Raw genomic sequence first — 12,688 nt, 5'->3', positions numbered from 1 at the left:
CAGTGCTATTGTATAAATGTCCATTTCAAATTGAGAACAAATAAAAAATAACTACACATTTCTTACCTTTCTCTGAGTTGTTGTGCCCTATTTTCCCCACATGACTTCAGTTTGGCAACTAACTTGAGGAGGGGGGAATTCAGAGTTTTAACATCCTGAGGGAACATTATATTCTTTAAAATTCAAATATACTCACATTTTGTGTATATTTAAGGGCTTACTCCAGGGGTGTCCAAACCTTTTTCACAGAGGGCCACATACAAATATACCAAGGGCTGGGCCACTACCGTGAGGTATACTGTAGGCCTACTGCCTCATAAGTTAAGTTAAAAGTCAGCTAAATCAATCAAATGTAGGTAAATGATGTGTAATGCTTGAGCTTTAAGGAAAACAGCAGCCTACATCACAGCTCTCCATAGGGTTTCATTCATTTTGTTAGCAGCTTATTCCTTAAAACAGGAGCCTCAGATTGCATAGAGGAAATATGAAGGGTTTATTTCAAGGGTGTAATGAAAATAAGTTATTGGGATTTTTCCTTATCAACTTTTCAACTTTAATTGACTGAATTTGTTTGAAGAGAGGGCTTCTGAATACTGTGTAATATCTGTTTTCATCTAGTACAATACAAGACAAGCACAAGTTTCATTTTCGGGCCATACTCCATTATACTTTTTGAATTTGCTGAGGGCCGATTCAAAATGGCCTGCAGGGCCGCATTTGGCCCCTGGGCCGTAGTTGGGACACCCCTGGTTTATTCCATATCGAACCATATCTTTAAAACATTTGGGCCACAAAGAAGTAAAGGGTTTAGTTATACACTATAATACCCCCAGATTTTATTATAAAACTATGAAACTGTGTATATGCACTCAGGCATATTGAAACCAAAATTGATCGAAAATAAAATGTAGGACTATAGGGACAGGAAAGAAGAATAACAAAAACAAAAATCTTTGAGGTTTGCATAAATATTGAAATTATCTAAATAATCTTATCGCTTTAGCCCATTTGAAAATGTTTAGTTTTAAATATTTTATACAAATCATGTTTAAAAGTTGTATATTTAGAAATATGAATTAATTGCTCACGTTTCTTCTGTCGAGAAACTGGGATTGTTAGACATGACTAATATATAAATCTGTGTTATATACATTATGGTAAGACATAAAACATTTACTTTAATTAAATGTATTATGTCAACAGGCCCCACATAATTTAATTGGGTTAGGTTAGTTAGTTGAAAGCAATACTATTAATTTGAACCTATTATTTTTTCCTCTACCTGTGGTTCAGTTTACTACCTACAGATGGCGCCAAAACATTGCTACACAAAACACGGAGCACTTACACTTAGTAGCCTTAGATATGCCTGACGAAAATAAACTTAAATATAAATGTAGGTATGTTCTTGGCATATTATTTTTGGACTGCGAATTAGTCATATGAATGTATTGATTAATACATCGACAATGTGCACGAAGCGTATAAAGATGATCTATGTATGTTTTCGTCCCGTCCCCGGCACAGAGAGGAAAGCCTAGCGGGTCTTACCTGCCGCCAAAATTCAAGTGAGAAGAGAGAGGAGCGAGTTCTCATGTTGACGGTTGTAAACACTGGGCAATTTACCTAGTGCTTCAACTTTTAAGTTACCGATTTGGTTTTCAAAGAACCTCAAATCTTTCCTCCAGAGTGTGCGGGAAGAGGACTGAAGCCTCAAGATGCACATCAAGTCTATTATTCTTGAAGGATTCAAATCCTACGCACAGAGGACGGAGATCAACGGCTTTGACCCGCTGTTCAACGCCATCACAGGACTCAATGGCAGCGGAAAGTCCAACATCTTGGACTCTATTTGTTTCCTTTTGGGTATCACCAACCTCAGCCATGTAAGTGTGCTATCAGATTCAAAGTCCTGTGCTAAATGTGTCTGAGTCTTGGCCTTGTTTTAGAGTTTGGTTTGGCGGAAGTAGGATTTACTTTTAATTTCAAGCTACCGTACTTTGTCGTATGTTCGGTAGATTGGTATATTATTAGACTATTCTAGTGTATATTTTACTATGTATATATTGTTTTTTAAATATTTGTGTATTGGTATTTTATTCTATTTTTTTAAATTAAGTTTGTAATTCCTGTAGATTGACTGTTAAAATGACAAAATCATTTCCCAATTTGGGATAAATAAAGTATCTATCTTTTTTTTATATTTCTGTGGTCCTAATTTTACGATGTATATATTTACGAGAATAAAGTAGGCTTTACAGCAAACACAAATGGCAAACATAAAACATATTTGGGTAAAGATACAACTGTGTAAATACAAAAATTCACAGATTAAGAACATACAAAAACTACACATGTAGAAATACAAATGGTATGCATTGCATAGAAAAATCATATTAGTGTTTCTCCGTTTGCTTTTTAAATATTGATTTAAAAAGTAAGAATTACATTTTTTCTTTTTCTCTATGTAGTACTACAAAATCTCAAGAATTCTTCTTTCATTTTCACTTGATAGGTGCGAGCCTCCAACCTCCAGGACTTGGTGTACAAGAACGGACAGGGTGGCATCACCAAGGCCACTGTGTCTATTACCTTTGACAACTCCAATAAAAGCCAGAGTCCTCTGGGGTTCGAAACCCATGATGAGATCACCATCACCAGACAGGTTGGCAAACAAATGGATACAAAATGCTCTCTAATTGGTTAAACAAGGTTATTGTGTACAACTCCAACACTTAAACTTTGACATAAATCTTCCTTTTAAGGTGGTAATTGGTGGCAGGAACAAGTACCTCATCAATGGAGTCAATGCCAACAACACCAGGGTGCAGGACTTGTTCTGCTCTGTTGGCCTCAACGTCAACAACCCACATTTTCTCATCATGCAGGTCAGTCTTGTGCAGCATGGTCGTGTTCGTACTTTGTAGCACTCCTACAGTATTTCATATCATGTGATGTTTCCTAAAATGTAGGGAAGGATCACCAAAGTTCTAAACATGAAGCCACCAGAGGTAAAGCATGCACACGTTGTCAACAATCTCACCATCTGTACTATTCCATACACGTTTCCTGCCTTTTTTCAACTCGTCCAATAACCCCTTTTTGCTTTCAGATCCTTGCCATGATTGAAGAAGCAGCGGGAACCAGGATGTATGAATGCAAAAAGCTTGGCGCTCAGAAAACCATTGAGAAGAAGGAGGCCAAGCTGAAGGAGATTCAGACAGTATGTCAGAAACTAACACTTATTTTTAACCAATTTATCTCTGTTCACCCTGGGAAGCTGCTTCAATGTCAATTAAAAATTAAAAAGCCTTTTTTTTTTCTAATTTTCTTTTCGTCTTTCTTTACTCTTAAGATTTTGGATGAGGAAATTACTCCAACCATGAACAAACTCCAAGAGGTAGGTTCACTGCAAAATCAATATGTAACACATGTTGCATTATCTAGGAAACAATATGTTTTTATGAACACCATTTCTCTCTTTTTTCCAACTCTTCCTCCCTCTGCAGGAGCGATCATCATACTTGGAGTACCAGAAGCTCATGCGTGAGATCCAGCACCTGTCCCGGCTCTACGTGGCCTGGCTGTTTGTGTGTGCCGAGGAAACAAAGGTGAAGTCAGCCGAGAATCTGAAGGTGATGCAGGACAACATCACCAAGATGCAAGCAAGCATGGCTGAGAATGAGAGCAAAGTCCAGGAGCTTTCCGCCCAGATTCATGAACTGCAGAAGAAAAGAGACCAGGTAGACTGATTCTATTTCCAACATTAGTCCTAAGTAGATTTGTTGAACTTTTGAATCCTTTCTCCCGAGTGACCCTCTTAGCTGTAATGAAAGAAGTGTTCAAAATGATCTGTAGCTCATCAAAATGCATTTTTTGTATTTTAATGTTTTGATCCAACCTTAATGCAGAAGAAGTATCTTGTGTCATTGCTTTGTATTTGATGTTTATGTTCTGTTTGCAGGAGGTGAACGGGGTATTGAAGACCCTGGAAGAGACTCTAGCTGACATGCAGCGTGTGGATGCAAAAGCTCAGAGTGCACTCGACCTGAAAAAACAAAATGTCACAGACGAAACCAAGAAGAGGAAGGAACTTGTCAAGAGTATGGATGAGGTACTGGGACAATTTATATTTTGTATTTGCTCCTTTGAGTTGTTTTTTCTTTTAGCACGTTGACATCCCTTACAACAAAGGCTATCTGCAAAAGTGAAGGTTCCAGGACCTTGATCAGCTGTTGTTTTCCTCATCCTTAGGACAAGAAAATGCTTGTGGTAAAAGAAAAGGAGGTTTCTACATGGACGGAGCAGCTTAAGACACTACAGGACGAGGGACAGAAGGACGGTGCAGCCCTGGAGGCAGCTGAGCAGCACTTCAGGGCGGTGTCCGCTGGCCTCTCCACCAATGAGGACGGAGAGGAGGCCACACTGGCCGGGCAGATGATGACCTGCAAGAATGACATGAGCAAAGCAGATACTGAGGCCAAGCAGGTGAGGAAGACAAACCTTATCGTATCTCCTGGGGAAGTGATGTTTCTGTTTATATTTGACAGTACGTTTTTAGTACAGACTTCTTATTAGCATGAATAATTCAGCACAGGCCAGCTAAAACGGTTTGGTGTTGAGAAAGTATTTTATTCTTTTTCAGTTGATTTCTAAGATTGTTCAACGGTCTGTTTGTTTCCTCCAGGCCCAGATGACCCTGAAGCATGCCCAGGCGGAGCTGAAGACCAAACAGGCGGAGGTGAAAAAGATGGACGGTGGCTACAAGAAGGACCAGGACAGCCTGCAGGCGATCAGAAGCAACAGGGAGAAGCTACAGGCTGAGCTAGCTAAACTCAACTATGAAGGTACTGTGTGATTGTGTGAAGAGCCGTGCATACAGGCTACCCCTTCTACTCATGACAGTTAACACTCATTGTGTTTACATGTTGCACTAACATTTGCTAACTGCTTTCATTTCTGCCTTCATGCAGAGGGGAAAGAGGAGAATCTGCTGGACAAAAGAAGGCAGATGTCTAGAGACGTTGCTAAACTTAAAGAGACCTACGAGAGACTCATGTCTCGCTTCCCCAACTTGCGCTTCGACTACAAGTAAGGATTTGTCAGATGCATTTTCTTATCTATTTAACTGTACAAAAAATATATGTTCCTACTTTTGTTTCCTCCTGATAATAACCAATTTTAGGGCAAAATAATTGTTCCCAAATGATTTATTAGCACTGACAAACCGTTACTGAGAAACTCAACTTTCGTGATGTTTCAAAGCAAATACCTACAGTTTAATGAGATGACCAAACAAGATGATTCAATGCTTATTTTTATCACACTACTTTAAGAGGAACACTTTACCAAAAATATGAGCAAATTCAAGTACTTGCCACGTCCATGTAGCGTGGGCCCGGATAAGAGTTTGAGCTTTTAACGTTCATTAAGTATTTGATGTGTTTTCTGCTTCTCTATAGGGACCCAGAGCGAGGCTGGGACCGCAGCAAAGTGAAGGGGCTGCTAGCTAACCTAATCACCGTGCGGGACGTCTCCTACGCAACGGGACTGGAGGTGGTGGCAGGAGGACGGCTCTATAACATTATTGTTGACACAGAGGTATGTGTGTTAGTGGGGATATTATTTCAGTGCAAATACGGGTTTATATTATTTCATATTCACCTGAGTTGGTGTGTGGTTTTTGTCCTTTCCCAGGTGACAGGTAGAAAGCTGTTGGAGAAGGGGGAGCTGCAGCGGAGGTACACCATCATTCCCCTGAACAAGATCTCAGCCAAGACACTCAACGACAGAGTGGTGAACGCCGCCAAGAGCCTGGTGAGAGACATGCACTCCACCTGCTTTTAAGATGGAATAAACATGACTACCCGCCCTAACTCGTCTCTGTCCCCATTCTGTCAGGTCGGAAAGGACAACGTCCACACCGCCCTGTCCCTGGTGGGCTACGAGTCAGACCTGCGGAAGGCCATGGAGTACGTCTTCGGCTCCACTCTGGTGTGCGACTCCCTGGACGACGCTAAGAGAGTGGCTTTTGATAAGCAGGTGATGACCAAGACTGTCACTCTCGGAGGGGACATCTTCGACCCACAGGGAACTCTGAGTGGAGGTGAGAACAAGGCGGTGTCATATACTAGATAGTGTCATGTGCAGTTACGAAAAGTATCCTTGACATCTTAATGTTTTGTGTATTGCTTACAGTCATGTTTGCTTTGGAACATCAGACCTGGAATAACAGTTTTGGCTGGAATGACTCATAAAACAGCGCAATGGACTCTTCCCCCTGCTTCTTTGCCCTTCCAGGCTCTCGCTCCCAGTCAGCGTCTGTTCTGACCAGCCTCCAGGAACTGAAGGAGGTTCGGGACAACTTGAATGAAAACGAGGCCCAGCTTCAGGACATTGAACGACAACTGGCCAGCCTGAAGGGAACTGCAGAGAAGTAAGCAGGCTCACGTGACCGTATGAAATGAGTCTGATTAGAGCTAGTAAACAATGAGTCGGCTCAGCTACATCTTAGTCCAGGCAGATAAGTTATGAAATGTAGAAACTACGTCAACCTTTGAATTAGTTTGTTCACCAGATAGAGCTGACAACTGGATTGTACACTTACAAGGGGGGAAACGTATCCGAGGCGTCGTCTATTGTGCGCTAAATAAATCCTGCAACTCAGGGCCACGTGTCTTCCATTTTATTCACTGCCTGTTGTCCCTCCAGGTACCGACATCTGAAGCAGCAGTATGAGCTGAAGGTGGAGGAGGAGCAGATCCTGCAGACCAAGCTGCAGCAGAGCTCCTTCCACCAGCAGCAGGAGGAGCTGGAGCGGCTGCGCAAGGCCATCGGTAAGACTGCTAACATCTACACAGTTTAAAACAACTAAATACAACAAATATACTGTACACAGATATTCATTATATCTGGGAAGGGTCTAATAGGAAATTGAAACTAAAACAATACATAGATCCTGCTTTAATGTCCTTTTTGTTTCATTGTGTTTTTTGTCATCGTTTGCTTAAACAGAGGAGAGTGAGGAGACTCTGCGTGTCACCAAGGATGTTCAGAAACGGGCTGAAGAGAAGTACAAGGTGCTGGAGAACAAGATGAAGAATGCTGGGGCCGAGAGGGAGAAGGAGCTGAAAGCCGCTCAGCAGAACCTCAATGCTGCCAAGGCCAAAGCTGACACCTTCAACAAGAAGCTGAAGCAGAAGCAGCAGGTCAGTAGCTCGCTCCATGCCGTCTCTAACAGCGATGTGACCGTGAATCCACGCACTGACTTGTCTCCTCTTGCTGATGTGTGCAGGAGTCCGAGTCCGTGGCTCTGGAGCTGGAGGAGCTGCGCAGGGAGCAGGCTGGGTACGAGCAGCAGATCCAGGCTGTAGATGAAGCCACTAAGGCCACCCAGGAGCAGATCGACAGCATGGCCTGCACCGTGTCACAGAACAAGGTATGTACATGTTCTCTGGATTAATGTTCAGAAGAGTGATGAAGGCAAATAAAATGTCTGTTTAGGTAACCGTTTATGATTACAATCCAATATCTTGTAAATAATTCATCAAGTAGGCACTCAACTACTCATGTGATTTCCTTTCCCTCTGTAACCTGATCTCCTGTTGCCGCGCAGGAGGCAGTGCGTACGGCCCAGGAGGAGCTGGCCCGACAGAAGGAAGGCATCATGGCTCAGGACAAAGAGCTCAAGGTGATTACACTTAGTTTCCCTTAGTGCCTCATTTGAGAAGCTTACACGTGTTTCATTGGGAGACAGAATGTCTTTTTTATTACAGATTCAGTTTCCTCAGTCATCTTTTTCACTTTCTTAAATGTCTACTGCAACTTGTTTGATCATTTGTATCCAATTGATTGTTCCAGGGTAAGAGCTCAGAGGCCAATAAAATAAGAGAGCAGAACAATGAAGTCCAGCTGAAGATCAAGGAACAGGAACACAACATTAGCAAGCACCGCAAAGACAGCCAGGAAGCTGCTGACAAGGTACACACACACACACGCACGCACGCACACACACACACACACAGAGAGAGAGAGAAACTCAATCTCTTCCCACAGTACAATTCCAGGATGGGACCCTGAGTGTTCCATCTTGTCTTGTGTCTCACCCTCATCGTACGTTCTCCCTCCAGGTGACTCGGATGCTGGAGGAACATGACTGGATCCGGTCGGAGCGTCAGTTCTTCGGCCAGCCCAACACCTCGTATGACTTTAAGACCAACAACCCCAAAGAGGCGGGTCAGCGGCTGAAGAAGCTGGAGGAGACCACCAGCAAGCTGGAGAGAAACGTCAACAAGAGGGCTATGAACATGCTGAACGAGGCCGAGGAGAGGGTGGGGGAAAACACTTCAGGATATTGTTATGTCAACAAATGCAAAAGCTACCATTGCAGATAAGAAGGTCATACATCTAACCGACACGTCTCCCCTCTTGCAGTACAATGACCTCATGAAGAAGAAGAGGATCGTGGAGAACGACAAAGCCAAAATCTTGCAGACGATCGAGGAGCTGGACCAGAAGAAGAACGAGGCTCTCAGCGTGGCATGGCAGAAGGTCTGCTCTCTTTTCTGCTTCTTCCACGGATCACAATATGGCTTTAGCTCACATTAATAACTCTTTATTACCTGCCTTTCATAACCAATACTGATCGGATACCTGTGTAACATTTTATATTTAAAACTGAAGTTCATAACTTGCAGTTTATAAACTCCTGAGACTAAAAAGGCTTTTGTTAATGCAACATAAAACGGAGTACTTCTGACCCTTCAATTGTAGATCTCTTTTATGAGTCAAATCCTCAAGACCTTGGCTCTATAGTCAGAATGTGTCTGTCCGCGATACATCCTGCATCACTTAAATTGTTCCCCTTCATTTCCGTTTCTTGCTCTTTCATTTGTCTTTTGATGTTGTGTATTACGAGACAATAAACATGGGGGTGCCCGTTTCTTAGTTACACCTAGTTATTAGACTGCATTGTTACACAGCTTAGTTGGATACTCGATTCTAATTGGTCCACTGGGACATTTCAGAGGTTATTAATTGCTGTACATTATACATCACTTTATGTTTTAGAATGAGTCTTTCATATCTGAAACTGAACGGTGTTATTGTTGTATTGAATCATGTTGACGTTTTTTTCCGCCTCACTGTTTTGCTGTTTTTCTACCGTCATTTGAAATGTTCCCCCTCCTTTGCAGGTAAACAAGGACTTTGGCTCTATTTTCTCCACCCTGCTGCCGGGGGCCACTGCTAAGCTGGCTCCTGCCCAGAGCGGGGGGGTATTGGAAGGTCTTGAGTTCAAGGTGGCCTTGGGCAACACCTGGAAGGAAAACCTCACCGAGCTCAGCGGGGGGCAAAGGTCAGCGACAGTTCTCTAATGCAGTCACAATTCAAGTATCTATTAAAGTATTACAGGTATGGATATAAAGGGTTCCATGGTGAAAAGGAAGTCACTTTGAGTAATGGCCCACTCTGTTTTCAGATCTCTGGTGGCGCTGTCTCTCATCCTGGCCATGCTGCTGTTCAAACCGGCTCCCATCTACATCTTAGACGAGGTGGACGCTGCCCTGGATCTCTCACACACACAGAACATCGGGCAGATGCTGCGATCACATTTTAGACACTCACAGGTAAACACAAAAAATATGAATTTCCAACAACCTCTGAATACAGTTAAGCAAATTATATTGTGTTAAAGTATTACAGTAAATAGTGTGTTGGTTGGTTCTAGTTAATAATAATAATACGTTTATTTATTATAGCACCTTTCACAGAAATATAATTCACAAAGTGCTTCACAAGTAAGGACCAAAGTTAGAATTAAGACGACAGAAACATGAATACAATAACCACATGACGCAGAAATGTTAGGTCAACATAAAAACAAAACAAAGACCACGTGGACTCCAGAGGCCTGTACTACGAAGCCGGTTCAACCTAACCTGGATATGTTTGAGTTAGCTGGTTGGCCTAATCCAAAACATACGCGCTCTCGCTAAACTGTACTACGACGCTGGTTATCAAGTGGATCGCTCAAGCCAGCCGTGTCCTATCTAGTCACATGAAAGGGGTGGTATTTGGAGCATTCGACCAATCACAAACATGGAGAAGCGTACTGACAGCGCAGCGTCATACTTCCTGAATGAAAAGTGAACTTTAATACTAGTCAAATATGAAGAAGTTAAACTTTAAACATCCATGACTTAAACACTTTATCCAGGATCAAAGCCACAGAGCTGCACCTGCAAGGTGAATACAGCTGGCAAAAGAAAAAGTGTTTGAATGCGTACATTAACAGGTTTATGATATCACTGCCCCGTCTAAAACACGAGTGGATCTGACTTTAATTACATTTGACTCAAGTGTTTCGTCAACTTAATGTGTTGCTTAAAATAATACTTCTGCATACAGTATGTGACACTGAGTGTTGCACGGCCAGATACGGCTCAGCTGACTCAGATAAGGAGATATGGTACATTATGATGAATGATAATGGGACACATCGACGTCTGCACTCAGTGCCGCAGACTGTACGTCATGTTACTTTGATCCGGTTACTTATCTTGTGGCAGATATTTAAGTAAGCTTTCTTAACGCTAATGTTATAACAGTCAGATTGCTCTGAAGATGGGAGGTGATTAGTACTGATATTCTGAACAATCTGTGCTGTTGTATTTGCTGTAAAGTGTCTCTACTGTAGGCTATTTTTATTATATGTACAGCACTTTGGCTCGACCAAAAATCGTTTATAAATGTGCTATATAAATAAGATTTGATATTTTATTAATTTTCACGTTCACACAGTGGGTTGATTTTTGCCGGCCGTCTTTCCTGCAACGGCAGCTTTTCTGTATTTCCTTTCTCCTGTAATATGACTTGATCGCTTTAAACTCCGCACACTGAGCTCTGATTGGTCAGCAGCCGGTGCTTTCACTGAGTTGAGCTCTTAGCCTGCAACCTAACCTGGTCCCGACCAGGTTAGCCGCTCAGCAAGTTACCATGGAGATCTAGCCCGCTAAAAAGAGAACCAGCGTCGTAGGACCGGAAACCCCGAGTTTTCCCTGAAGTTAGCCGGGTAAGCGAAAATCCTGCTTCGTAGTACAGGCCTCTGAAAGGAACAAACATAATAACAGAACACATCACACACATTTCAAATAGAAATAAAAGCCAATGTGAAAAGGTAGGTCTTCAGTCGTTTTAAAAAAAGCTTCTACAGGGACTGCAGAGCGGATGTCTATAGGAAGAGAGTTCCACAGTGTTGGAGCCAATACAATCAACAATAATCTGATGATTGTACATTTTCTCCCTGCAGTTTGTGGTGGTGTCCCTAAAGGACGGCATGTTTACCAACGCCAACGTCCTCTTCAAGACTAAGTTTGTTGACGGCATGTCTGCAGTTTCTCGGACTGCGCTCAGCCAGAATGACGTCAACCTTCCCCATAAAGCACAAGACAAGGCGCGTCAAAAGGACAAGAGGAACAAACCGCTCATCAGCTAATCATGGCACTGAAATATCTGAACATATTCTTCTTCCGAAGCCAAATCACATAACAATGTATCTGCCAATGACTTCTGTCATGGTCTGTGTATACCATTTCCTCTGCCACGCATTGCTCTCCTAATCTTAAGAGTTGTTTATACGACTTCACATCTTTGTTTTTAACCTTTTTAACTGTAAATGTCTTTCTTTCTCAACTATCCTGTCTCCTCTGTTTCATACCCTTCTGCCACACATTATCAGTTTTATATGCAGCTGAACGTCCATATTTTTTACTAAATAAAGCAGGTCAAATATTAAAGACTGTTTTTTACATTGCCATGTCTTGAATCAGCCTTAAATGTTAGATAACTAAAAGCCAATGTGTGGATTTGAATTAGTTATCTTTAAAATTGTTCATTGTTTTATTGCAATTGATCTTTTACTGTGTTTATGTATGCACCAAATACACCAAGGCCCTTTCTCATTTCATCAAATCCCCCTCGGTCCTCCGGTAGTGACCCGGAAATGAATTTCAGGGCGCCATGTTGAAGGACATCTCATTTATCTAAATGCACTTCGAGGATCGAGCGTCGAGGAGGCTCTCTGGAGGAGCTCTAACCGAGGATACACTAATGGGTCCTCCACGGCTCCTTCGTGGATGCATTTCCGGCAACAGAGATGTTTCAAAGAGTCGTGACCACGGCCGGACTTATCTCAGCCAATGACAGCTCTGCATGCATCCCCTGGATATTATTTTATTAACTGCTTTCATCGACGCGATGTTTCCAGAGAGAACAGCTGTGAGGTCCGTGCAGAAAGCAGAGCAGTGTGTATAATATATATCACTCAGTATAACAGGCCTCTACATACAAAGAGTCGATATTTTTCTAAAACCATTTAGTGCTTCACATAATAAAATACACAACGGCTGTGTGGTGAAGGTGTGTGGTACAGTGTGTAGGTGTGTGTGGTACAGTCAAGTGTGTGCGTAGATGCAGCGGACAGACAGGTCTCAGTTGGTTTGGTGTCCTCTGCTTACTTTTAATACTTGTAAATAAAACTTTTGGCCCGTAATTTATATTCCTCATTGTATCGACCGGAGAGGGGGTGTGTGTGTGTCCGCATCTGTAGCCTGTTATTGTCTCATTATACCGCACTGTGAATGAATTAAAAGTAAATATATAAAGTGGTCATGAACACATCTGTCCATCA

General features: G+C 42.2%; 1 protein-coding gene across 1 annotated transcript; it reads left to right on the top strand.

The window, feature by feature from the left end:
- The first annotated feature begins 1,553 nt into the window (after window positions 1-1,553).
- Window positions 1,554-11,812, top strand: smc2 (structural maintenance of chromosomes 2). Its single transcript, XM_034081557.2, has 25 exons — window positions 1,554-1,886; window positions 2,516-2,665; window positions 2,766-2,888; window positions 2,973-3,011; window positions 3,113-3,223; window positions 3,356-3,400; window positions 3,510-3,743; window positions 3,965-4,114; window positions 4,255-4,488; window positions 4,688-4,847; window positions 4,974-5,091; window positions 5,463-5,601; window positions 5,698-5,817; window positions 5,902-6,106; window positions 6,301-6,436; window positions 6,712-6,836; window positions 7,015-7,208; window positions 7,295-7,438; window positions 7,616-7,690; window positions 7,861-7,980; window positions 8,130-8,330; window positions 8,434-8,550; window positions 9,195-9,355; window positions 9,479-9,626; window positions 11,309-11,812. The coding sequence occupies exons 1-25, from the start codon at window positions 1,719-1,721 to the stop codon at window positions 11,492-11,494; spliced, it is 3,603 nt and encodes a 1,200-aa protein (XP_033937448.1). The 5' UTR covers window positions 1,554-1,718; the 3' UTR covers window positions 11,495-11,812.
- Window positions 11,813-12,688: the final 876 nt, after the last annotated feature.

Source organism: Pseudochaenichthys georgianus, chromosome 1 (assembly GCF_902827115.2).
Source record: "Pseudochaenichthys georgianus chromosome 1, fPseGeo1.2, whole genome shotgun sequence".
NCBI classification, from domain to species: domain Eukaryota; kingdom Metazoa; phylum Chordata; class Actinopteri; order Perciformes; family Channichthyidae; genus Pseudochaenichthys; species Pseudochaenichthys georgianus.
Note: the sequence above shows the minus strand (reverse complement) of the source record. Positions and strands in the feature narration are given on the sequence as shown.

Bases quoted from the DNA above. Each gene is read 5' to 3' on its own strand.
- smc2 (XM_034081557.2), top strand. From the start codon at position 1,719: ATGCACATCAAGTCTATTATTCTTGAAGGATTCAAATCCTACGCACAG. The intron at 3,012-3,112 runs GTAAAGCATGCA...TTTTGCTTTCAG, and splicing joins TAAACATGAAGCCACCAGAG to ATCCTTGCCATGATTGAAGA. The intron at 9,356-9,478 runs GTCAGCGACAGT...CTCTGTTTTCAG, and splicing joins GAGCTCAGCGGGGGGCAAAG to ATCTCTGGTGGCGCTGTCTC.